Source organism: Eschscholzia californica, unplaced genomic scaffold (assembly GCF_041429995.1).
Source record: "Eschscholzia californica isolate CP2 unplaced genomic scaffold, dmEscCali1.0.p SCAF_5, whole genome shotgun sequence".
NCBI lineage: Eukaryota > Viridiplantae > Streptophyta > Magnoliopsida > Ranunculales > Papaveraceae > Eschscholzia > Eschscholzia californica.
Genome location: NW_028238472.1, coordinates 52548891 through 52572489, shown reverse-complemented (window position 1 = coordinate 52572489; position 23599 = coordinate 52548891). Strand labels below are relative to the sequence as shown.

General features: G+C 36.6%; 1 protein-coding gene, 4 non-coding genes and 1 pseudogene across 5 annotated transcripts; 5 read left to right on the top strand and 1 right to left on the bottom strand.

The window, feature by feature from the left end:
* Positions 1 to 1197: 1197 nt before the first annotated feature.
* LOC147540504 (leucine-rich repeat extensin-like protein 4) lies at positions 1198 to 4412 on the bottom strand. The gene has a single exon (XM_086640106.1). The coding sequence runs from the start codon at positions 4036 to 4038 to the stop codon at positions 1786 to 1788; it is 2253 nt and encodes a 750-aa protein (XP_086496232.1). The 5' UTR covers positions 4039 to 4412; the 3' UTR covers positions 1198 to 1785.
* Positions 4413 to 11385: 6973 nt separating this feature from the next.
* On the top strand, positions 11386 to 11684 carry LOC147540503 (signal recognition particle RNA). The gene has a single exon (XR_015226621.1).
* Positions 11685 to 12385: 701 nt separating this feature from the next.
* LOC147540502 (signal recognition particle RNA) lies at positions 12386 to 12689 on the top strand. The gene has a single exon (XR_015226538.1).
* A 650-nt stretch (positions 12690 to 13339) lies between these two features.
* On the top strand, positions 13340 to 13627 carry LOC147540501 (signal recognition particle RNA; annotated as a pseudogene).
* A 343-nt stretch (positions 13628 to 13970) lies between these two features.
* Positions 13971 to 14275, top strand: LOC147540500 (signal recognition particle RNA). The gene has a single exon (XR_015226516.1).
* A 283-nt stretch (positions 14276 to 14558) lies between these two features.
* Positions 14559 to 14863, top strand: LOC147540499 (signal recognition particle RNA). The gene has a single exon (XR_015226564.1).
* Positions 14864 to 23599: the final 8736 nt, after the last annotated feature.

The following is a 23599-nucleotide window of genomic DNA, read 5'->3' as shown; positions in this document are numbered from 1 at the left end:
CAATGCAAAGAAAACTAGTAAACTTCTCTTCATGGAATTATTATTTGGAATTTAGGTAACAAATGGACAAGGACCAAATAAAAAAAAAAGAGGTTGTACTATTTCAAGACCAGCTGTTTTAGATGCAAGGTGGGTTGGTCCCATATAAGGCTGTAATTTTCTAACACTTAGAATCAAGAATCCAATGAAATTGACATTACTCAAAATCAATATTTGAGTCATTTTCATATCATGTAAGACTATGACAAACAAATAGTTTATTTGGGTACCAGCTAGTTTAGCTGAGTAGTAACGGTTGTTATTAAGAGATAATATGAACGAGTAATGTATGATTTTGACGATTGATTGTGAGACAAAAAAACAAGACTGATAATCAATCCTGTCTCGGGTAGGGAAATATAGTCAGCATTCAGCCCTGATAGTGGTCGGACAGAGTCCCTACGGTGCTAATGTGCCCAAACTTTATTCCATATTTAGACTTGAATATTCGGTGGTAGTAATCCGTCTATTTAAAATCGCCAAGAGGCAGTTATAACAATATTTATATCGATCCTTTAGCCCAAGTTGGACGTTTGGTTCAAACAATATACTTTTGGTATTTGTATTTATATATGATAGAGGACCAAATTCTGAGTAGGAATAAATTGGGGGAATTTGTGATAGTGACTTTGAATGACAAGAAATACACAATTGGGGTGGATAAGAGTTTTGAGTCTCATTCACAATTAGAAAAAGTTCTCAAAGTTGGGAAAGGAAGTCATTTTCAAAAAGAGCTGGAAACCAAGTTCATTAGCCCCCCTTAGTTTTTGTTTGATATCATAATTCAAACATCAACCAAGAAACACAAAACTAAGATCCACACAAGTTGGTCTCTCCCAATCTCAATAGATTTAGAGACAGATGCTTCTCTCTGCCTATGATCCATTTTCAAGGTCTGCCCACCACAGCGCAGCGAAGGTGACATGATCGGCCATATTAGGTCAAGTCGTGAAGAGAGAAACAGTCTGACTAATCGGAGCCAGGAGAATCAGTCTGACTAATCGGAGCCGGACACATCATCTTTCGACAATAGTCGACTCCAAAATTCTGAGGCAAGAATATAACATTATACAACAAGAAAAGAAGAACAAGGCATAGAAATCCAACAGGAAGAATATAAACACTATAACAAGATAATGAAAAATCAATGGAAGTGAATGATGATTAAAAGATCATACTATAAAAATGAAAAATCAAATAAACAAAGTATGATTAAAAATGAAAAAAAAAGGAACAATAATAATAATAATACCAATAATCATAAACCCACAAAGCAGAAGTAATAGTAGTAATAGTAATACCAGCTAGTAGCTGAAGAAGAAGAAGCAGCATTCATCTCTAAACCTTCTTGATCATCATCACAATTTTCTTCATTAATCTCATCATCACCCCCTATACATACACTTTTTGTTGTTGTTGTTCCTGCAACCTACTTACTCTCTCTAGATTCTCCACCATTTTTATTCACAACTCTTGAATATCCATAACAAATTCAAATAATATAAGAACCCCACTTTCTTCCATCTTTTTTCTATCTCTTCCCCCTTTCTTTTCCTTTCTTTCTCTTCTATTTGAATATATCTTCTTGATGCCGGGAATTTTATCTCACATCAACGAGAGTCGGTTATGGGATAATAATAATAACAATTGAAGAGAACAAGAAAAGGGGAAGAATGATTACAAATGGAAACGTTTTAAGCTATTTGGTAAGTGGAAGGAAGGGTGGGAGGAAAATTCTTAAAAGAATCAATAATAGGGAGGTGGTGGAGGAGAAGCGTATGAAATTCCGACTACGGGTGGCAATGGGCCTTCATAGATTGGGGAAGGCGGAGGAGAGGGTGATGGTGGTGGTGGGGAGTGGTAGTGAACTGGTGGAGGTGGGGAAGGTGATGGCGGTGGTGGAGGGTAATATTCTTCACATGGAGGTGGAGGTGGTGGTTCTATACATGGAGGTGGTGGTGGAGGTGAATTAGGTGGTGGGGGAGGAGAATGATATACTGGTGATGGTGGGGGAGGGGAATGATAAATGGGTGGAGGTGGTGATGAGTAAAGATAGGGAGAAGGTGGCGGTGGTGATGAGTAAAGATAAGCAGGTGGGGGAGGTGGTGAATGGGGTGGTGGAGGAGGTGCATGGGGTGGAGGTGAATGGTGAGGAGGTGGTGGTGAACTGTAATGGTAAGCCATAGGTGGTGGTGGAGACATCATTGGTGGTGGGGGTGGATAATGTCGTGGGGGTGGTGGCGAATTTGGTGGGGGAGGTGGTGAATTAGGTGGTGGGGGTGGTGGTCTAACACAGTAAACTGGGGGTGGTGGAGATGGTGGTGGAGGTGAATAAACTGGCGGAGGTGGAGAATAAACTGGTGGAGGGGGTGGTGGTGGAGAATAAACTGGTGGAGGTGGTGGCGGGGGAGATGGTGGCGGGGGAGATGGTGGTGGAGGGGGTGGTGAGTAAACAGGTGGTGGTGGTGAAGGTGGTGGGGGAGACGGTGGTGGTGGTGATGGTGGTGGGGGAGATGGTGGTGGTGGTGGCGGGGGAGATGGTGGAGGTGGAGATGGTGGAGGAGGGGGTGGTGAGTAAACTGGTGGTGGTGGAGATGGTGGCGGTGGAGATGGTGGGGGTGGTGATGGAGGTGGTGGTGGTGGTGGAGGAGGAGGAGGCGGTGGGGAGTAAACAGGTGGTGGAGGAGATGGTGGTGGTGGGGAGTAAACAAGTGGAGGTGGTGAGTAAACAGGTGGTGGTGAATAAGTAACAGGTGGTGAAGGAACAGGAACTGGTGGTGGTTGAATCACCGGAGTGGGAGGATTAAATCTACCACATCCAAACGAACTACAATCAATAGGATGAGATAAAAACGACTTACACTGTCCACCACTTCTCTGCGCTGGCCGTCCAGGTAAACAATTCCTTCTATCATCAAAATCTTTAACATTCAAACAAGCCGGTGCCTCACCAGTAAAGAAATTATACGAATACGTAAAATTCTGCAAATTCGGCAACAAACAAATACTCGCCGGAATCACACCGGAAAGCATATTATGAGCTACATTCAACTGTTCCAAACTCACCATTTCTCCGATCTTCTCCGGTAAAGGTCCCATAAACTGATTATAACTCACATCAAACACAGTCACATTCTTCAATAATCCAATCTCACTTGGTAAACAAGCCCTAAATCCATTATTCATCAATATAATCTCATTCAAACCAGTCATATTACCTAAACTTGCCGGAATACATCCATGAAACTTATTATTAGCAAGAACAATAACTGAAACTGGTGAGTTTCCAAAGTTTGATGGAAGATCAAAAGCAAAACGATTATGATTAATGAAAATAGCATCGAGATCTTTATCAAAAAGTTCTTTAGGAACTGTTCCTTCGAACTCATTAAATCTTAGATCTAGATATTTCAAAGAAGGTAATCGGAGTACTACCTCCGGAAATCCACCGGCAAATCGATTATTACTTAGATCTAACTCAAATAATAACTTTAAGTTAATGAATTTATGAGGAACTGTACCGCAAAATCGATTTGAGTTGATATGAAACAATGCTAGATCTGTAAGTAAACCTAGTTCTTCAGGTAAATAACCAGCAATATCACCATGATTAAGATCAATACCAGCTACAGTTCTGATTGATGGATCATCAAGTGAAGGTGAGCAGAAAACACCAGTATAACTACAAACATCAGATCCAATCCAGTTTAAAGTTAGATTTAATGGATCTGATAGTATAGCTTGTTTCCAAGCTTGTAATGCTATATAAGCATTTCGTAGTCTTTGATTTTCAAAAACAAGTGATGGATCAACCGTGACTTCTTCGCCTCTATCACCAAATTCATCTCTATAATATAAAAGTTGTCTTTGACGAATGTATTTCACTTCAGCTTCTGTTAGATCTCCATTTTTTGATACAGTAGCTTCTGAAAATGATGATGATGAAATCGTTACAAAGAAGAAGAAGATGAGAAGAAGAAGAAGATACTTTCTCTTCATCTCACGTTGAACATCTAAAAATGTATAAATCTCTTCACTTAAACCCTACTTGAAAGAGATGAGTGTTTTAATGGAAGTTTTAGAGAGAGAAAATCTTCTTTCTTCTCTCTTGTTTTGTGGGTTGTGAGTTGTGAGTTGTGACTTGTGAGGAAGAAGGAAGATGAGGTAGAGAGAGAATGTGAAGGAAAGATGAGGGTTTCTAAGGGGATATTAATTTCTAGAGAGAGAAAGTAATGTGGGAAAATAATAACATCAAAGACAGCTAAATCACAGCTCAAAGGCCACCAGATTCTTTATTTTTTCAATCAATTTTCTCCTTTGGTTTTATACTTTCTCCACAAGAGCAAGGAATGCTCACTTTTCTCTTGGAAAAAAAAAAGTGGATGTTGATCGTTCTCTGTAAATCTTGTCCGTCCATCACGTAAGTCGGTTGAAATCTATCGACGTATTTAGACTGAAATTACAGATATTCTTTTATTATATTTAACAAGAAATGTTTGATTTTTTTGAGAATTTTATTCTTAAAAATGTTAAGCTATGCGTTAGCTCTCTATAAATCTTGTCCATCTATCTACGTAAGTCAGTTGAAGCTAACAGAGTTTTATGGATATTTATTTTTAGAACAGAATTATGGATATTTATTAATGGTTTTTTGAGTTTACCCCCTCAAAATTAATTGGTAATTGAGTTTACCCCCTTCAGTAATTGGTAATTGAGCTTACCCTCTTGAATTTAGATTTTTTGTCAAAACTACTAAAGATATGTTTAGTATGTGATAATAAAATCAGAAAGTAAATAATATATAAAATTACTAATCATATTCCTGATCAAATCAAACAATAAAATGAGGTAAAATCTCTAATATGAATCATATTGAAGAATAATTGTTCTTGGTAGTGGCAATTATTTCACGTATGCCAAACATAGACTTTGTGTTTTTGTCACTAATAGTAAGTCTAAGGGGGTAAGCTCAATTACTCATTATTGAGGGGGGTAAACTCAATTACCAATGAGTGACGAGGGATAAACCCAAAAAACCATTATATCTAACTAACTCCACTTAATCATTTACTTTACAAATAAAGTACTTATAATAATGTACTTTTATGTATTTAATGTACAGTATGGGAGTAAAAGTAATATTTCCGAAATTGTTGCCAAAATTATCTACTCGTTAAGATCTCGCGAGAATTTAGTTTTCTCCGTTGAGATTTTATGACTACTAGTGGAGTTGTTTATTAGCCTAGGTGTCATTTTGTGGTAATTTAGGATTTGAATTTGGGTTTACTCTTATACCCTTTACTTTTCGTTTTTTTTTTTGTTGAAACCTTATTATACCCTTTACTTGGTTGTGTAGGTTTTTATTGTATTTTATTATTTTTTGTATTTGGAATTTTGTGAGAAAATATATTCTTGTAAGAGCAAGTCCAACCCCAGCCTGTCTTAGGCCGAAAAAACCACTTTTTCACCTAAAATTATTGGCCTCAGCTCAGCCTCTAAAATTCAGCTCCAACCCCAGCCTCTCTTGAGGCCGAAAATTTGTTCATGTGGGAGACGCGTGTGTGGACTTTTAGTCGGTGTGCGAAAAACGTGTGTGATTTTATGTATATATAAAACACGTGTTTGAACTATTTTGAAAATAATATTTTTTTTTTTCCAAGATTGAAAAAATATTCGGGGACCGACATTTGGTGGGATGTATTTTAATTATTAATATTTAAGTTTTTCTAGAATTTTAAAAAGAAATAAAACTAATTAAAATTACAAATTTATTATTTACATTAAAAAAAATAAAAAAAAATAAATGGGAGAAGATCCTAGCCGTTGGATTTTATCCAACGGCTAGGATCACCCCAACATGACCGTTGGAACTCCCCAACGGTCATGTTGGGGAGCCTTCAGTCGCCCCTAATGTTAGGGGCGACTGAAGGTCCGGCCCCAGCCTCCGCTCCAAGCGGCTGGGCTTGGAGCGGGGGGCTGAGGCCAATAATTTGAATTATTGGCCTCAGCCCGGCTGGGGTTGGACTTGCTCTAAGTAGATGAAATATTTATCTTAAATATACGTACCTTGACTATTTTTTTTCTTTGATGAGCTACCTTGACTTGTTATCATATAAGAAACATTTATGTTTCATTTTTACATAGTCTTATTTATGGCCAAGGCTCGATGAACCATTATATGTGAAAAAGTTCACACTTACCTAGTTGGTCTAAACTAACTAAATTTTATATCTTTCATCAAAAAAAAAAAAAATTTATATATTGGACGTACCATAATCTAAATATTCGTAAAACACAATTGATATATTACAAGAATGTATTGCCATGTATAAGTACGGTGTTAAGACTTTGACGCATTTCAAAGTCAAGTAACCGAAGTTTCAAGTTTTAACTACTAGTGAGAAATTATCTAAGTGATCAAACGATTTCCTTTGTTTTGTTAGCTATCAAGCTAGAATAAATGCACTGGTTCCTTAACAAAAAAAAGAAGAATAAATGAACTAGTTGTTAAATGGCGATTGTGGGGTACCTCTGTTTTACTCAGACTCATCTTTTCTCTTCGTGCCCTAAAGAATAAACAAATCTGAAAATACTCAAACTAAGTTTAGTTTGTATTCTGAAAAAAAAAATTTAACTAGATTTGAACAACATAGACTGAGACCAGTTCAAATTTGTAGGTGTCAAACTGTTTAATCTAAAACCTACCATAAAGGGCCTAAAGTGAAGGCAAACATATATGAAAAAGGAAGGCGCAAAGTGTCTAGAGTGAAGGCAAACCTATATGGAAAAAGAACGCGACAAGGCGCCTGGAACCGCCATTCAATGAATGCTCTTTATCTTTTTTTTCTATTTTACTTTATTTTTCTCTTCACACCAAACACATGTTTGTGGCAAAATGAAAAACCTCTCCCTATCTTTCATAGTTGTATTTTTGTCAATTAGTTTTGTTTTCACATATACAAAATAGACATTTTAGTGGATATAAAATACATTTTAATTTTAATTATTTCCATGTATGTTATTGTTTGAAGATGACATCCATGGATGACAGTAGATGTATCATCATAAAGATGGGGACACATTGGATTTGTGATTCATACATAAAATGGGACCCACTTTAACAGATTATAGTGTACCAAAAAGAGAAAATTAAATTGTGGGATCCACACGTATTGCTAGAAAAAGAAAAAATGTAGAGAGAGAAAGGTATAGAGTGAGAAAGAGAGAGAGGAGCCATGTGAGTAGGGCCCATGATTGACGTCCTGCCCGGCTGGATCGTCGGCTACGAGTGGATTCACCGCGTCCCCGTGACCTACTTTTCCCCCATTACCTTTTTTGAACGGCTTTGTGCCATGTCATCAATTAAATTTGTCAAGTTGTTTAACAAGTAATTGCTCTTTGTACAAAATAGAGGTTTGTATATATGTACTACCTAACGTCCACCGATTTGTGTCATGTCAGCGATTCGAATGTCTACTTGTTTAACCAGGAATTGCCACTTTTTTTTTTTTTTTTGTTAAAAGAGGAATTGCTACTTGTACATACAAAAGATTTGTAAGCATATACAACCTCTAGTCCACCTCATATGTTTAGTGTTCCAGTTGATTCCAGTGTGCTGATGTGGCACGATCGCCTAAACAAAGTATCATTAACTATTGGGATTGGAGAGCATGTACAAATGTTGTGGATTGATGCATTTCACATAAAAATAACACTTGGGGCAATTATAATCTCTCGTTCAAGAGGAAATGAAATTTTCTAATTTTTCGATATGGTCCATTCAATGCGCTTCTCCACTTTGATTTTTCTTCAACGAGTTTGAATCGAAACACTCTTTCTTAAACAAGTATTTTCATCTTCTTCTAAGGGGTTGAGCCATTCTTTTCATCACCCGATCAAATCTCTCTCTCATATACATTTGTTATTTATTTTTCCCGATTTCTATTTATCTTTCTTGTATGAAGAAAAATGGTGATACTAACAACAATGCTACATGTGCCTCTTTACAGTTTTACTATGGTTATAACCGACGGGAGAGCTAGGATTGTAGTCGTAGCTCTAATGATCAATTTTATAAAGTGTGCAGCTGCTTAACTTGTTAACTCCAGCTACACAGTGGACACATCAAGATCTTATTAGCTATCGTTATTGTCTTTATCGATTTTTAATAAACTACAAATCTAACATTTGAATCATATTTATGTAGTCTAGATGGATCATATATATGTAGTCTAGATAGAAACAAACTAAATTGACCGAAAGATAATTTTAGATAATTTTCTACAATGAAAAAAAATGCCCAATATTACTAGTTACTACGCCAAAACGTAAATAATAAGATATATAAAATATTAATTATATTGTATAGTAGGAAAATCAATAATGAGAAAACGCGGTTTGACAAAAATTAGGATTTTTCGGGGACCTACTACTTATGTTAATACCGTTAATAATGGAGGTGGTTAACTTAATCAGTAGGGGTTAGTAGGTAGGTGATTGTGTTTTGCCAGGTGAGCATCTATTATCTTTATCTGAGGGTGAGTTGGACGGACCCACATGCCATGTAACTTATCACTTGTTTATGTGGGAGTAACTACTGACTTAAGTCATGTGTCTAAATACAAGAAAAGTGGAATCTAGCCATTGAGTGATTAGTCAACACCTGTATTAATTGCTCAAGTGGTTAAAGGTGTTAACATAAATTTCAAATCTCAAACGTCCCGAATTTGATTATCAGAAGAGGTGAAATTCGTTATTATTGAATATAGGTTAAGGTACAAATTATAAGTTTGTGGCGCTTTAGGGCTCCTTAGTGTGTTGTTAGGCTTCTAGATGAATACATAGTCTAAATACAATATATTATCTATAGTGAAGAGGACTATAACTCGAAACGATATTGGTTTCCTAATAAAACTTATTGCTCTTCGTCGATTTCCTATAAATTTGTCATATATCTCATTTTCTTCATGGCTCTTTCTTAATGTCTTTTCGGTTTTATCTTTTTGGATTCATACAATATCTATATTAATCAACAAAGTATTTGACCGTTGATATGATGATTTGCGTCGGCCTTACGCAAAAGCCAACCTATAATTGAAGAAACTCAGAAGGAGACTGAAATATTTTAAAGATGCCGAAATTTTAGGGGTAGATCAATTATAAAATTAAATTCTTTGTGTTAAATAATTTATTTTCATCCTTCCTTTACTGGATTATTTTATAATTTGGTTATTTAGTTACCAAATACAAGTCAAAGCTTACGTTTTTATTGACTTCGTTTTATATAAATTAGGTATAACTATCAAGTATAGCCGTATAGATATTGTCAATGTCTGGAGTTCATATATGTCACGATTATGTCAAAATATTGTCACTGAAGAAATAAATTAGAAAAATATTTGGTTTTGCTCTAAGTCTCAATTTGATTCTTATGAATTTGGTTCGTTTAAATCTGGTTATTTGATACTCCATAATTGATAGGTTTGCAGAATCAAATGTTCATCTTCTTTCAAAACTCAAAATGATTGAGTGTTGGGAAAAAAAAAAAATAGATTCGAGTGATTCATGGGAGAGTATTTGAGTATTACTTTCACCTTCTTCACATAATGTCCACTCTTTCCAACCAATGGTCAAAATCGGGTTCCATTATTTTCCACCACCAAATTTTGGACATTTTGAATTGTTTCTTCTTTGCCCCCACAATTACTCTACTTTCTCTCTCTGGTCCTCTTTCTCTCTCTGGTCCTCTTTCTCTCATACCTCTAGATTAGAATTGTGAAAAGTAGGACCATTTGAACATCAAGATCAACACAACCAATGTCATAACTAAACTTTTACAACATTTTGCTTAGACATCGGATTCCAAATTTAAATCAATGCGAGTAAATTTCAGACTGTTTGTTTTGTTTGACTCGCTTGTAGATGTACATCTTATTCAAATTCAGGTTATTTAATGGAGTCATATTCTTACTAGCACAAAAAACATATACCATCCAAATATACTCAAATACGAGTTGTATAGTATAATTTAGTCGATTAAATACTAAAGCGTAAAAAAGTAATATGATAATGGGTCATGATTAAAAATGGATAGATTGTTAATGATGAAACTTATACTACTTAATACATGCCCATAACCTTTTTCAGTCTTAAGGAAACGACTAATCCTTAATTAGTTAAAACTAGACCAAATTAAGAAATAATAAGAAAAAACAGATTTTCTACTGTCTGTTCAAAATTAACTCAAAACAGTGAACCGTTTGCATCAGAATCAGATAACATTTACTTTATTAAAATATAATCAGATAAGGTTAGCCAATGAAAATCAATACATGTGAATGTGATGATAGAGAAGAGAAGAAAGACTCAATTTAAACCTAAATTAATGTCTTAGTAACGGTTATTTTCTCTTTCTATACCCCTTTCTAACTTGAAATTTTCTATTTCAGTTTTGTTGTAATAGTTGTTCCATATAATGTGATACCTAATAGTCCTACCAGTGTATTTTATAAGGATTTGGTTTGGTCAGGAATATGATCGGTGGATATTGTTTCTGTTCACCGATTATATGACCACCGACTCTAAGAGAAAGGGAGTCTCGGACCCTTACCCTTTGGGTTTGAGATTCTTCACTAGAGGACTCATATCCTTCTAGAAGTGATACATTCCGGCATAGTTAACCCTATTATGGAATGCAATTCACCGTAATATTCTATTCTTGCGTGTCAAACATGATTTTATGGGGTCTGAGACTTATCTTTGGGTTTGAGATTCTTCTTCGCACGAAGACTCACACATGATTTATGGGGTCTCTGACCTACCTTTGGGTTCGGAATGTAATTCCTGGTAATATTCTATTACCCCACCCCAACACATGATTTTATGGAAATGTGACAACATTTGCATTAGAACTTTTCGAGTTCTCTTTTTATTTTCGGTAGTACGTGAATATAGCACAAGGTGGGAACCCAGCTGGGTTCGGTTTCTTTCTCTTTCTCTTTACTTTCATTTCATATTCCTAAACTTCATTAACTTTTCTTTTAGTTGGATTAAATTTAGCGAAGACGTATTCAAGTGAGTGGACCAAGTCAAGAAAGTTTACAGGGGAGGGCTTAAAACCATGGGTGTATATAAAAATTTAATTGCTTATAAATTGAACTGGTATAGAGCCTTGCATGGTACTTAAGCTAACTGGGCTGGGCACTAAAAGGCCTAGAATAATAGGAGTTCAAGTTTATAAGCAGTCTTAAGCTAGATTAACGAACATAATAATTAAGTTTAGTCCCACACTGATTAACTAAAAGAAAGGATTAACCTTTTTAATGTGCTTAGATCTCAATTAGTATCACCGAGCTAAGTCACGATAGCTTGTAACCCATGGGGGGGCATAAAGCTGGGTGGACATTGATTGAGTTGACTCGGTAGAATCAGGTGAGTGCAATTGCTAACTTGCCTGTTCCAAGTCAGGAGTTGATCTATGTGGATTTGGCGAAGGTTCGGTCCATGTGGTTCTTAGAGCAGAGGGCAAAGCGCCAGGCTGGTTTCACAGAGCAGCGAATACCTCCCTCTCTTGACAGTGGAAGGATTACGAGTTGGTGCAACCCTGGTTCAGCTTGCCAAGTGGAAGGATTCGATGTCCAAACGTTATACAATATCTGAATCTACTGTGCATTGATGGAGTTAGGGGTAAGAGCTTAGATTGTCTTTCCCATCCCATTATAAAGTATATTCATATTAAAAAACCTATTCCTCTAGTATATATATTAAACCGTTTCTAGAGAAATGTGAACGAGCGAGCCCTATACCATTACAGCATTAATGAGTTGGGTCTAACTGGGGCCGACGTATAAAATACACCAACCGCGCTACCGCTATACCACCATTGACACACAAACACCGGACTCCACCATCATCACCATGACCTCCTCAACCACCATTGTCGCCTCCACTACCACCATTATAATTCGACATCTCTAGTACTAATCCACCATCATCATCATCACCACTACCAACAAAATTATAATTTTCTTTTTTTTTTACTTATATTTGAAAAGTTAAATTTAAGTCTGTATTATTATAGTTTATCGTTCTTGTTAGGTTTGGCTTTAGTGACGACTTGATCTGAGTTACTGAGTAGACGGCAACGTTTGCCCGTCGGGGGTAGTAGAAAACAGCAGTACCCATGTATAATTTCTCAATTGGCAGGCATGGGTCTTGGCTCAAAAGGGTAGAGTAAAAAGCTATTAAAAACTTAAGATTGGTAAATTAACGATTATGTTTAGTCCCACATTGATAAACTAAAAACGAAGAATTATATTTTTAATATGCTTAGATCTCAATAGCTATTGCCGAGCGAAGTCACGAAAGCTTGTAACCCATGTGGGGGCATTAAGGTGGGTGGACATTAGTCGAGTTGACTCGGTAGAATCTGGTGAGTGCAATTGCTAACTTGCCCGTTCCAAGTCAGGAGTTGATCCATGTGGATTTGGCGAAGGTTCGGTCCATGTGGTTCTTAGAGCGGAGGGCAAAGCGCCAGGCTGGTTTCACAGAGCAGCGAAGACCTCCCTCTCTTGACAGTGGAAGGAGTACGAGTTGGTGCAACCCTGGTTCAACTTGCCTAGTCAGCTCAACTCACTTGAACACCCACTTTTTTTTGTTTTTATAAATTTTGATTTTGCTCCTTGTAATCAATTGTGTATACTGACTATTTCGTTCCTTCTTCCACTATCAGCCGTTCGTTACATTTGAACCACAAGGCTAGCTAAGATTAGACGCAATCGTTAGGCAAAAAAGAACTTGAAGAAAAGTAAGCTCAAAGCAAAAAACACATTCGTGTTGAGGCAAGTTGGTTTTCGTGAGCCATTAGTAGTCTTAGGCTTCGGTCTCCTACTACTTCTCACCAGCCAGACCCCCTAAGCTCTTGACTAGGATAATATACTACTTCCACGATCCTACAAAAAACTAAACGTACGCCTTTCAAGCCGACTTGTATTACTCAACATGGTATTGCTAGCATTCGATATCCAAACCCGATATCTAAATCTTTGGCTACTAATTTACATTGAATAGTATTTATCCATTGATGGATCTAGGATTAAGAGTTTCGATTGTATTTATCCATTCGGGGTGCTTGTATATAATTTCTCGATTGGCAGAGTTGGGTCTTGGCTTGAAGGGCAGAGTAAAGTACTATTAGAAACTCAAGAGTGTTCAATTAACATAATAATCATGTTTAGTCCCACATAGATAAACTAAAATCAAGCATTGCCCTTTTTAATATGCTTAGATCTCAATTCCTATTGGCGAGCTACGTCACGATAGCTTGTGACTCATGTGGGGGCATCAATGTGGGTGAACATTAGTAGAGTTCACTTGGTAGGATTAGGTGAGTGCATTTCCTTGACTCGCCCGTTCCAAGTTGGGAGTTGAACTTAGAGTGGAGCCAAGGCTTGGTCCATGTGGTTCTTAGAGTGGAGGGAAAAGCGCCAGGCTTGTTTCACAGAGCAGCGCAGACCTCCCCCTCTTGACAGTGGAAGGATTACGAATTAGTGCACCCCTGGTACAAACGACACCAATACTGAACCACCACCACCGCCTCCTCAACCCACTAGCGAAGTACCGCACCACTACCAATGAAATTTTTTTCCTTATTAATATGATTTTTTACTTTTAAACTATTTTGTTAAAATATTTGTATTACGAGGGTCTGATCGGTGTCGGTTTTTGAAAACCAGGTGCCTACATAGTTTCTCGATCGAATATAAATGATTTGGCTGGTCTGTAGGCTTAATGTACAAAGAGTTCAAGTTTATGAGCAGTACTAAGCCTAAAAATATATAGTTTAATTAACCTAATAATCATGTTTAGTCCCACATTGATAAATTAAAACCAGAGATTACCCTTTTTAATAAGTTCAGATCTCTATTGCTATTGCCGAGCTAAGTCACAAGAGCTTGTAACCCATGTGGGGGCACTAGGGTGGGTGGACATTGGTGGAGTTGACAAGGTAGGATTCGGTGAGTGCTATTGCTTGACTTGCCCGTTCCAAGTTATGAGTTGAACCATGTGAATTAGGCGAAGGCCTGGTTCATATGGGTCTTAGAGTGGAGGGCAAAGCGCCAGGCTGGTTTCACAGAGCAGTGAAAACCTCCCTCTCTTAACAGTGGAAGGATTACGAGTTGGTGCACTTCTGATCCAACTTGCCGAGTCAACTCACTTACTTTGAACACCCACTTTTTAATTCGGCCCATGGTACGTGTCCTCTAAGTTTTCTTTAATTGAACTTAAAACGACAAAGATGCCTAAAAAATCATATGTATAGCGCAAGGTTACACGCTCACCAATTGGGCTTGGGGTTAACTTAATGAGTTGTTGGTTCCGAGTGGGCGAACTTATTCAAGGTTCTAAGTTTAGTAATAGAATTAATTAACTAATTGTCAAATAAGTATGTATTAGTCCCACATTGAAAACCATAATCAAAGTTTATCTCTTTGTAATATCTTCATACATCAGATAATATCGCCGAGCTAAGTCACGAGAGCTTGTAACCCATGTGGGGGCATTAAGGTGGATGAACATTGGTAGAGTTGACAAGGTAGGATTAGGTTGGTGCAATTGCCTGTCTCGCCCATTCCAAGTTAGGAGTTGATCCATGTGACTCGGGCGAAGGCTTGGCTCATGTGGATCTTAGAGTGGAGGGCAAAGCGCCAGGCTGGCTTCACAGAGCAGCGACTACCTCCCTCTCTTCACAGTGGAAGGACTACGGATCGGTGCACTCCTGATCCAATTCGCCAAGCCAACTCAACTCACTTGAACGCCCACTTTTTGTCCAACTTCGAGGTTGTGAGAGTAGTGGCACTTGTAGCTTTAACACTAACCTTTCTAGTATATCATTATCTTCATTGATGATAATAGAATTGGTGGTAAATAGCTTCACCAAACATGAAATAATTTGAAGGAAGTTGGTTGCACATGGAGGAGTCACATAAGCACTCAAAGTGACTCTCACTATTCATTCAAGTGAGAAACCTAGCTATAACAAACTTCATCACTTCATCAAGTTTTAACTAGCTAGGGTGTTGGTGCATTTCCACTTAAGTTTTGATGGCTTCAATTGCATTAGAAACAATATTTTATTTTTGTACCTAAAGTTCACTTTGAAACCCTTCCACATTGACTTGGAATGGTGTTGATGGAGGCTAGCTTGGTAGGGGAAAAAGGATTAAAAGTCAATCAAGGCATAATTTCAAGTGAAAATGAAGCACTTTCCTTAAATGGGCGAAAGAATATCCTTAGAATAAACTCATCCACTTACACCATTCCTTTTGAAAAAGAAAAAATCCAAACTTAGTAGTTAATTGTGTGGTAATTAACCTAGTTTTATGATGGGATGGCCCATATGAGTTACTAGGTTTACTTGAATAGGTACAAATAACAAGGAAGCACACTTGATTACCACTAACCACCACATAAATGGAGTTTAATGGTCGGAGAAATGTTATACACTTACCATTTTTACCTACCGCACTCACATCTCCTTTGACTCAAACAAAATTACCTTAAATACGAGTGTATATAACAAAAATGGCGAGTGCATTTAAAATTTCCCTAATGGTCGACATATGTATCCGGGTGCTTCTATAGCCGCCCCACATTTTCACTCTTGGTGCCCTTTAAAAGCCTTGTTTCATTTGCAAAAGGGGCGCCCAACAACATTGTTGGACAAAATTATGTGGTTAAAATATTTTCTTATGTTTATCTACAAACTTAGTTCATAATATGTATTTAACATCATGATATTATCAAATATCATGGAGTTCACGTAATCAAATCAAGTAGAAGAATTAACCGAGAAATTCATGTAAGAAATTGATGTGGAAAGAAAAAGAAAAACAACTGAATGAAAATATCAAAATCGAAGCTACAAATGTCAAACTTGAACAAAATTTTGAGTGTTTGTGCGAAATGTTGTAATGGCTCTCGAATTTTCAGTAGTTTATTTTTAATATTTTTAATAGGGTTTTCTTTAAAAAGTCTTCTTGAGATTCTGCTAGAAGTTGCTAATTCAAATTTGATTAAGTTAAGGAAATCTTAATGCTATACAAAAGAGTTCCAGTAGTTCCTCAATTAATTCCATTTATCAATAAATGTAGGTATTTTGTGTTCTTTTTGTGAATCTTTTAGTGTTAAGTTTTGGACAGATTTAATTTTTTTTTATGAAATTTTGTGATATTATAGTTGAGATCTAAGGTCGAGTTGTTCTAGACTAATTTAGGTGTATGCATGCCACCATTAACAAGGAATGGTGTGTGGTTAAAGGGGTCCAAGTGAATAAAAATGGCCATTTCAGTCTGGCCCATCATCTTTGTTATCCCACATGTAATGTTTTGGAATTTGATTCCATTGGACATTAAATCAAGCTATCTGCCGCGTACAGAGTGCAAAAAGGAAATAGATATGTCGAATTTATTCCTATTTTTCTCTAGAAGAATATATGTCTCGCCATCTCTCTTGTTAAAAGACTAAAAGATCAAGTGAAAAAAATAAAGATATGTGGAATTTATTCCTATTTTTCTCTAGAAGAATATATGTCCCGCCATCTCTCTTGTTAAAAGACTAAAAGATCAAGTGAAAAAAATAAAGATATGTGGAATTTATTCCTATTTCTCTCTAGTTAAAAATATGGGTCTCGTCAACACTTCATTGTCGAGGTGGTTGATAGTGTTGACATTGTTGGGGTCCCTCCTTATAATTAAAGGACTCCTAGTTGGAATAGGATTTCCCTTATTCCTTGTTTGGGGAAAAAATAGAAACTTCTATTTTTTTCAAGCCTAAACAGGAATTCCTATTTCTATTGGTAAACCTCCTTATTTATTATTATAAATAGGGAATGAAAGGGAAGAGATTATACACAACAACTTCCAGAACAAAGAGAAGTCAGAGAAAGAGAGATTTCTGAAGTGGTTCTTTCAAGAGATTGAAAGAGCAGAATATTGGTTTGAAGAAAAGAAGATTATTAATCTTGTGAAGCAATTTAGTTTGTGGTTATCTTCTTCAACCTTTAGTAATCTTGGATTTGTTCAAATCCTAAGGAGTAAGAGATTTTATTTCTTTGTTTCTTTGTTCAGTTTATCCACCATAGGTTTGGTGAAGAGTTGTCCAAGAGTGTTTCTACACATCTTGAAGAATTGTGTAACCCATTATTTAATTATAGTGGAAGATTTCTGGACTAGGTCCCGTGGTTTTTTACCTTCTAGTTTGGAGGGGTTTTTTGCCACGTTAAATAATCTTGGTGTCTCTACTTTTACTTTCGCATCGTTTGTCTTCATATTCCTGAACAAGTTAATTAGGTTATTTTTCCCAACAAGTGGTACCAGAGCTAAGGTTGGATTTATTGTTCAGAAATATGGAAGTGAATACTAATCGAATGATTAGTTTAGATGGAGAAAACTACTTGATGTGGAAAGCAAAAATGGAAGATTTGTTATACTGCAAAGACCTAGCTGCACCCATTGAAAATCACGGTACAAAACCAATGAAGATAGATGATGAAGACTGGAAGGTATTAGATCGTAAGGTTGTTGGATTTATTCGACAATGGGTGGAACCCAGTGTTTTTCATCATGTATCGACGGAGACTTCCGCTTATAGTCTATGGAGGAAATTAGAAGAATTGTATGATCAGAAGACAGCTGCCAAAAAGGCTTACTTGTTCAGAAAGCTAGGAAAATTACAATATAAAGAAGGAACCTCAATTGCTCAACACTTGAATGAGATGAAAAGTCTAGTAAACCAGCTTTCTGCAATGAAGTTAGTTTTGGATGATGAGTTGCAGGCCTTACTTCTTCTAAATTCTTTACCAGATAGTTGGGAGACATTGGTGGTGTCTCTTAGCAATTCTGCTCCTGATGGCATAATGCGTATGAATCACGTAACAGGTAGTTTGTTGAATGAAGAAACAAGAAGGAAATCATCGTCAGACGAGTCTCATTCAGAGGCACTTGTTACAGAAAGACGGGGGAGAGGTAAAAGTAGAAAACCTCATAACCGTGATAAGTCAAGGGGGAGATCAAAACCAAAGAAAGAAGTTAGATGTTTTGGTTGTGGAAAAATGGGTCATTACAAGAGTGATTGCAAGAAAACAAAGAAGGAAAATAAAAAGGATGATGAAAAACAAGATAATGTTGCGGCAGTTGCCTCAGGTGATGACATTATCTTACTCTCAGGTTGTGAAGAGACTTGCTTAAGTATGACTGAGTCAGAACTAGAAACAACATGGTTGGTTGACTCAGGTGCTTCGTATCATGCTACTCCATGTAAGGATTTCTTTAGATCTTACAGAACTGGTGACCTTGGCAAAGTCAGGATGGGAAACTTAGGTTTCTCAAAAATCGTAGGAATTGGAGAAGTAAAAATCGAGACGAGCACAGGGAGTACATTGATTCTTAAGAATGTGAGGCATATACCAGATCTTCGATATAACCTAATCTCTACCGGAGTATTAGATGATGAAGGGTACCATAGTCACTTTGGTGATGGAAAGTGGAAGCTCATAAAAGGGTCAATGGTGATAGCAAGAGGGAAGAAGTGTTGTACTTTATACAGGACTCAAGTAAAACTGTGTAAAGGAGAATTGAATGCAGTTGAAAAAGATTCTTCCACTGATCTTTGGCATAGAAGACTCGGGCACATGAGCGAGAAAGGACTTCAAATCCTTGCTAAACGACAAGACTTACCGAACGTAAAAGGTATAAATTTAAACACTTGTTCTCATTGTTTAGTAGGAAAGCAACATAGAGTTTCTTTTCAAAGGAATGCATCTGAAAGAAAATCCAGTGTTTTGGAGCTTGTTTATTCTGACGTTTGTGGACCTTTAAAGGTCAAAACACTTGGTGGTGCTTTGTATTTTGTTACTTTTATAGATGATGCTTCCAGGAAAGTTTGGGCATATGCCATAAAGACCAAAGATCAGGTACTTGCAGTTTTCAAGAATTTCCACAACATGGTAGAACGGGAGACAGGAAAACCATTGAAGTGCATTCGCACTGACAATGGAGGAGAATACATCGGGTCGTTTGAAGAGTATTGCAAAACCCATGGTATTCGACATGAACAGACAGTTCCCAAAACTCCACAACAAAATGGTGTAGCAGAACGCATGAACCGCACGATTGTGGAGAGGATCAGATGTATGCTCTCAGAAGCAAAGCTGCCTAAAAGCTTCTGGGGTGAAGCAATGCGTACTGCATGTTATCTGATTAATTTATCACCTTCAGCACCATTAGATGGAGATGTAGCTGAGAGAGTGTGGGCTGGGAAAGAAGTCAGTTATGAACACTTAAGGGTGTTTGGTTGCAGGGCTTTTGTGCATATACCTAAAGATCAAAGAGCAAAGCTTGATGATAAAACCAAGCAATGCATCTTTTTAGGGTATGCAGATGAGAAGTTCGGATACAGGTTATGGGATCCAGTCGATAAGAAGATTATTAGAAGTAGAGATGTGGTCTTTCTTGAAAATCAAACTATTGAGGACTTTGGGAAAGTTGAGAAGCATGAGAATCATAGTAATGATCTCATTGATCTAGATCCACATATCTCTTCTAAGGTTATGCATGATAATGCAGGTGAAGAACAAAATCATGAAGATGAAGCTCATGAAGATGTTCCTATGGGTGATGATGTTGAGCAGGAAATGGAAGTTCAACATGAACCACCAGCTGAATTGAGAAGATCGACTAGAGATAGAGCACCATCTACCAAGTATCCTCCACACGAGTATGTGATGGTTACAGATAGTGGAGAACCACAGTGTTATGAAGAAGCCATAGATGATGAACACAAGAAGGAGTGGTTGAAAGCTATGCAAGATGAGATTGAATCATTGCATAAGAACAACACTTTTAAGTTGGTTGAAAAACCTAAGAATAAGAAAATTCTTAAAAATAAGTGGGTTTTCAAAATCAAAACCGAAGAAAGAAATTCACAACCACGGTATAAGGCACGCCTAGTGGTGAAAGGATTTGGGCAGAAGAAGGGTATTGATTTTGATGAGATTTTCTCTCCGGTGGTGAAGATGTCCTCGATACGGTTAGTATTGGGATTGGCTGCAAGTATGAACCTAGAAATTGAACAACTAGATGTCAAAACCGCTTTCCTTCATGGTGACTTGGAGGAAGATGTGTATATGGAACAACCAACTGGGTTTGAAGTTAAAGGTAAGGAACACTTGGTTTGTAAGTTAGAGAAGAGTTTATATGGGCTGAAACAAGCACCAAGACAGTGGTACAAAAAGTTTGAATCATTCATGAAGGATCAAGGGTATCACAGGACGGCTTCAGATCATTGTGTTTTCGTTCATAAATTTCCTGATGGAGATTTGATTATACTTCTACTTTATGTTGATGATATGTTGATTGTTGGTCAGGATGCTAATAAAATTAGCAGGTTAAAGAAGGAACTAAACAAGTATTTCGATATGAAAGACTTGGGTCCAGCAAAACAAATTCTTGGCATGCATATCTCTCGTGATAGGAAAGCTGGAAAACTTTGGCTATCACAAGAAAGATACATTGAGAAGGTTCTAGAAAGGTTCAATATGGACAAGACAAAACCAGTGAGTTGTCCATTAGCCAGTCACTTCAAGTTGACTCGTGATCAGTGTCCATCAACTAGAAGTGAGAAAGAAGAAATGGAGAAAATTCCTTATGCTTCAGCTGTAGGAAGTTTGATGTATGCAATGGTGTGTACAAGACCGGACATTGCATTTGCAGTTGGAGTAGTAAGCAGATTTCTTGCTAATCCAGGCAAAGAGCATTGGTTAGCAGTGAAGTGGATTCTGAAGTATCTTAGAGGTACGTCTAAAGCTCGTATATGTTTTGGTAATGATAAGCCAGTATTAGTCGGTTACACAGATGCAGACATGGCAGGAGATGTAGACTCTAAAAGGTCCACATCAGGCTACTTATTTACATTTTCAGGGGGAGCAGTGTCATGGCAATCTAAACTACAAAAGTGTGTAGCTTTATCTACTACAGAGGCAGAATATATTGCCATTACAGAATGTTGCAAGGAGATGTTATGGATGAAGAGACTGTTAGAAGAACTTGGTATGAAACAAGATAATTATGTTATTCATTGCGACAGTCAGAGTGCCATCCACCTCAGTAAGAATTCTAGTTTCCATTCCAAGTCCAAGCATATAAATGTGAGATACCAGTGGATCCAAGATGTTCTTGAAGAAAAGGTGTTGAAGATCGAGAAAATCCATACTGAAGACAATGGTTCAGATATGATGACAAAATCATTACCCAAAGGCAAACATGAGCTATGTAGCAGTGTTGCAGGTTTGGGGGTGGTAGGTCCCTCTTCATAAGTAGGGAGGGGGAGTTTGTTGGGGTCCCTCCTTATAATTAAAGGACTCCTAGTTGGAATAGGATTTCCCTTATTCCTTGTTTGGGGAAAAAATAGAAACTTCTATTTTTTTCAAGCCTAAAAAGGAATTCCTATTTCTATTGGTAAACCTCCTTATTTATTATTATAAATAGGGAATGAAAGGGAAGAGATTATACACAACAACTTCCAGAACAAAGAGAAGTCAGAGAAAGAGAGATTTCTGAAGTGGTTCTTTCAAGAGATTGAAAGAGCAGAATATTGGTTTGAAGAAAAGAAGATTATTAATCTTGTGAAGCAATTTAGTTTGTGGTTATCTTCTTCAACCTTTAGTAATCTTGGATTTGTTCAAATCCTAAGGAGTAAGAGATTTTATTTCTTTGTTTCTTTGTTCAGTTTATCCACCATAGGTTTGGTGAAGAGTTGTCCAAGAGTGTTTCTACACATCTTGAAGAATTGTGTAACCCATTATTTAATTATAGTGGAAGATTTCTGGACTAGGTCCCGTGGTTTTTTACCTTCTAGTTTGGAGGGGTTTTTTGCCACGTTAAATAATCTTGGTGTCTCTACTTTTACTTTCGCATCGTTTGTCTTCATATTCCTGAACAAGTTAATTAGGTTATTTTTCCCAACAGACATAAATTCAGAATGGGCCACGTACTCGACCACTAAGCAACTATTTAATCACGTGAAATGCATTTTATTGAATAACAACATATGCGTGTCTTTTAGAATGAAACATAAAATCACAATTTGAGATAAATTCCCCCTCATTTCCTAGTTATTGTATTAGAACAAGTCAAACTTTGTCAACTTATTAGAATCTTTGTGGGACTCCTAAAAGATTATGGAAAAAGAGAGAATATATCACCATACTCCACCACATTATTATTTTTTATATTCATTTATGATGGGTTCATACAATCAGGGGACTAAGGTTTTTTATCCCTGAATTTCCTCCCACTAGTTTTCCACAGCATGCATGAAGAAAATGGGTTTATCTTTTGCCTGGTCGGATTCCCACAATTGAAATTTCAATAACTTATTACCATTATTTGTTATTGTTAAATGTACTCACCTTTTTTGTTATACGCACTCATATCTTCTTTGACTTAAACACAAAATTACTAACGATGTGAGTTTATATAACAAAAATGGTGAGTGCATTTAAAATTTCTCTTTTCGTAAAACATAGTAAATTATTAGTTGATGCGATTATCCTTATTCGTGTTAAGGGCACCACAACTTTTTCGTTCTATTTTAGTGGTGGATAAATATTAACTCATCTATTATATTGTATAATAAGTTGTTGTAAGTGATAATTAACTTAAGTTAATTGTGATATAGAGAATTTTGGATGGCGATAAAAATAGCATGTTGATGTCAACATCAAATGAGTAGCGATGTGTCTCAAGGAAACGTCGGTCGTTCTAAGCCAACAAAATCTGACCAAATTATCATAAATAGCCTACTTAAAAAATAAAACCATCTTGTATGTAGACATAAAGTTTTTTTTTTGTTGAATTATGGACCTAAAGTTAATCTCCATGACTTTCAAAACATAAGACATCAAGAAAGAACACTTTAACTTCAACAAAAAAAAAAGAACACTTTAACATTTTTTTGTCTAGATATTCTTAAGAAGATAAGATATGTATCTATCTAACTAACTAGGGTTGAATACTCAAAATAAGAACAATTTATAAGCAAGAGGTATGGGCTATGGAAATTTGAGGTCTCTATTACCTCAAGTGAGTTTCAGAATTTTTTTTTTTTGTACAATGCATGACTATTGACTTGTCCGAATAGTTGGTTTCGACTAATTTCAAATCCATTTGTGTCATGGCATTCAGATTCAGACAAGTCAGAATGAACCGACGAGAAAAAAAAACTACATCATCAATTATTTTGAGTCCTTTCCACTTATCTCCCTTGTATTACATTTCCTCCCCAAAAGCCAATCTCTCAGTCTTAAACAAACTTCTATATTCTTTCCTTAATTCTTGACTTAGAAGTATATTCTTACAGGAATCTTGCTTGAAATTTTCAACATACCTAAAGTTTATTCACTTGGATCTTGGAAGTTATAGTCTTGGAGAAATAATTGTTTTGCTCAGTTAGTTGACACCAAATATAAGTTTTTTAGTGTGACTATGCCACAACAACTCTATGT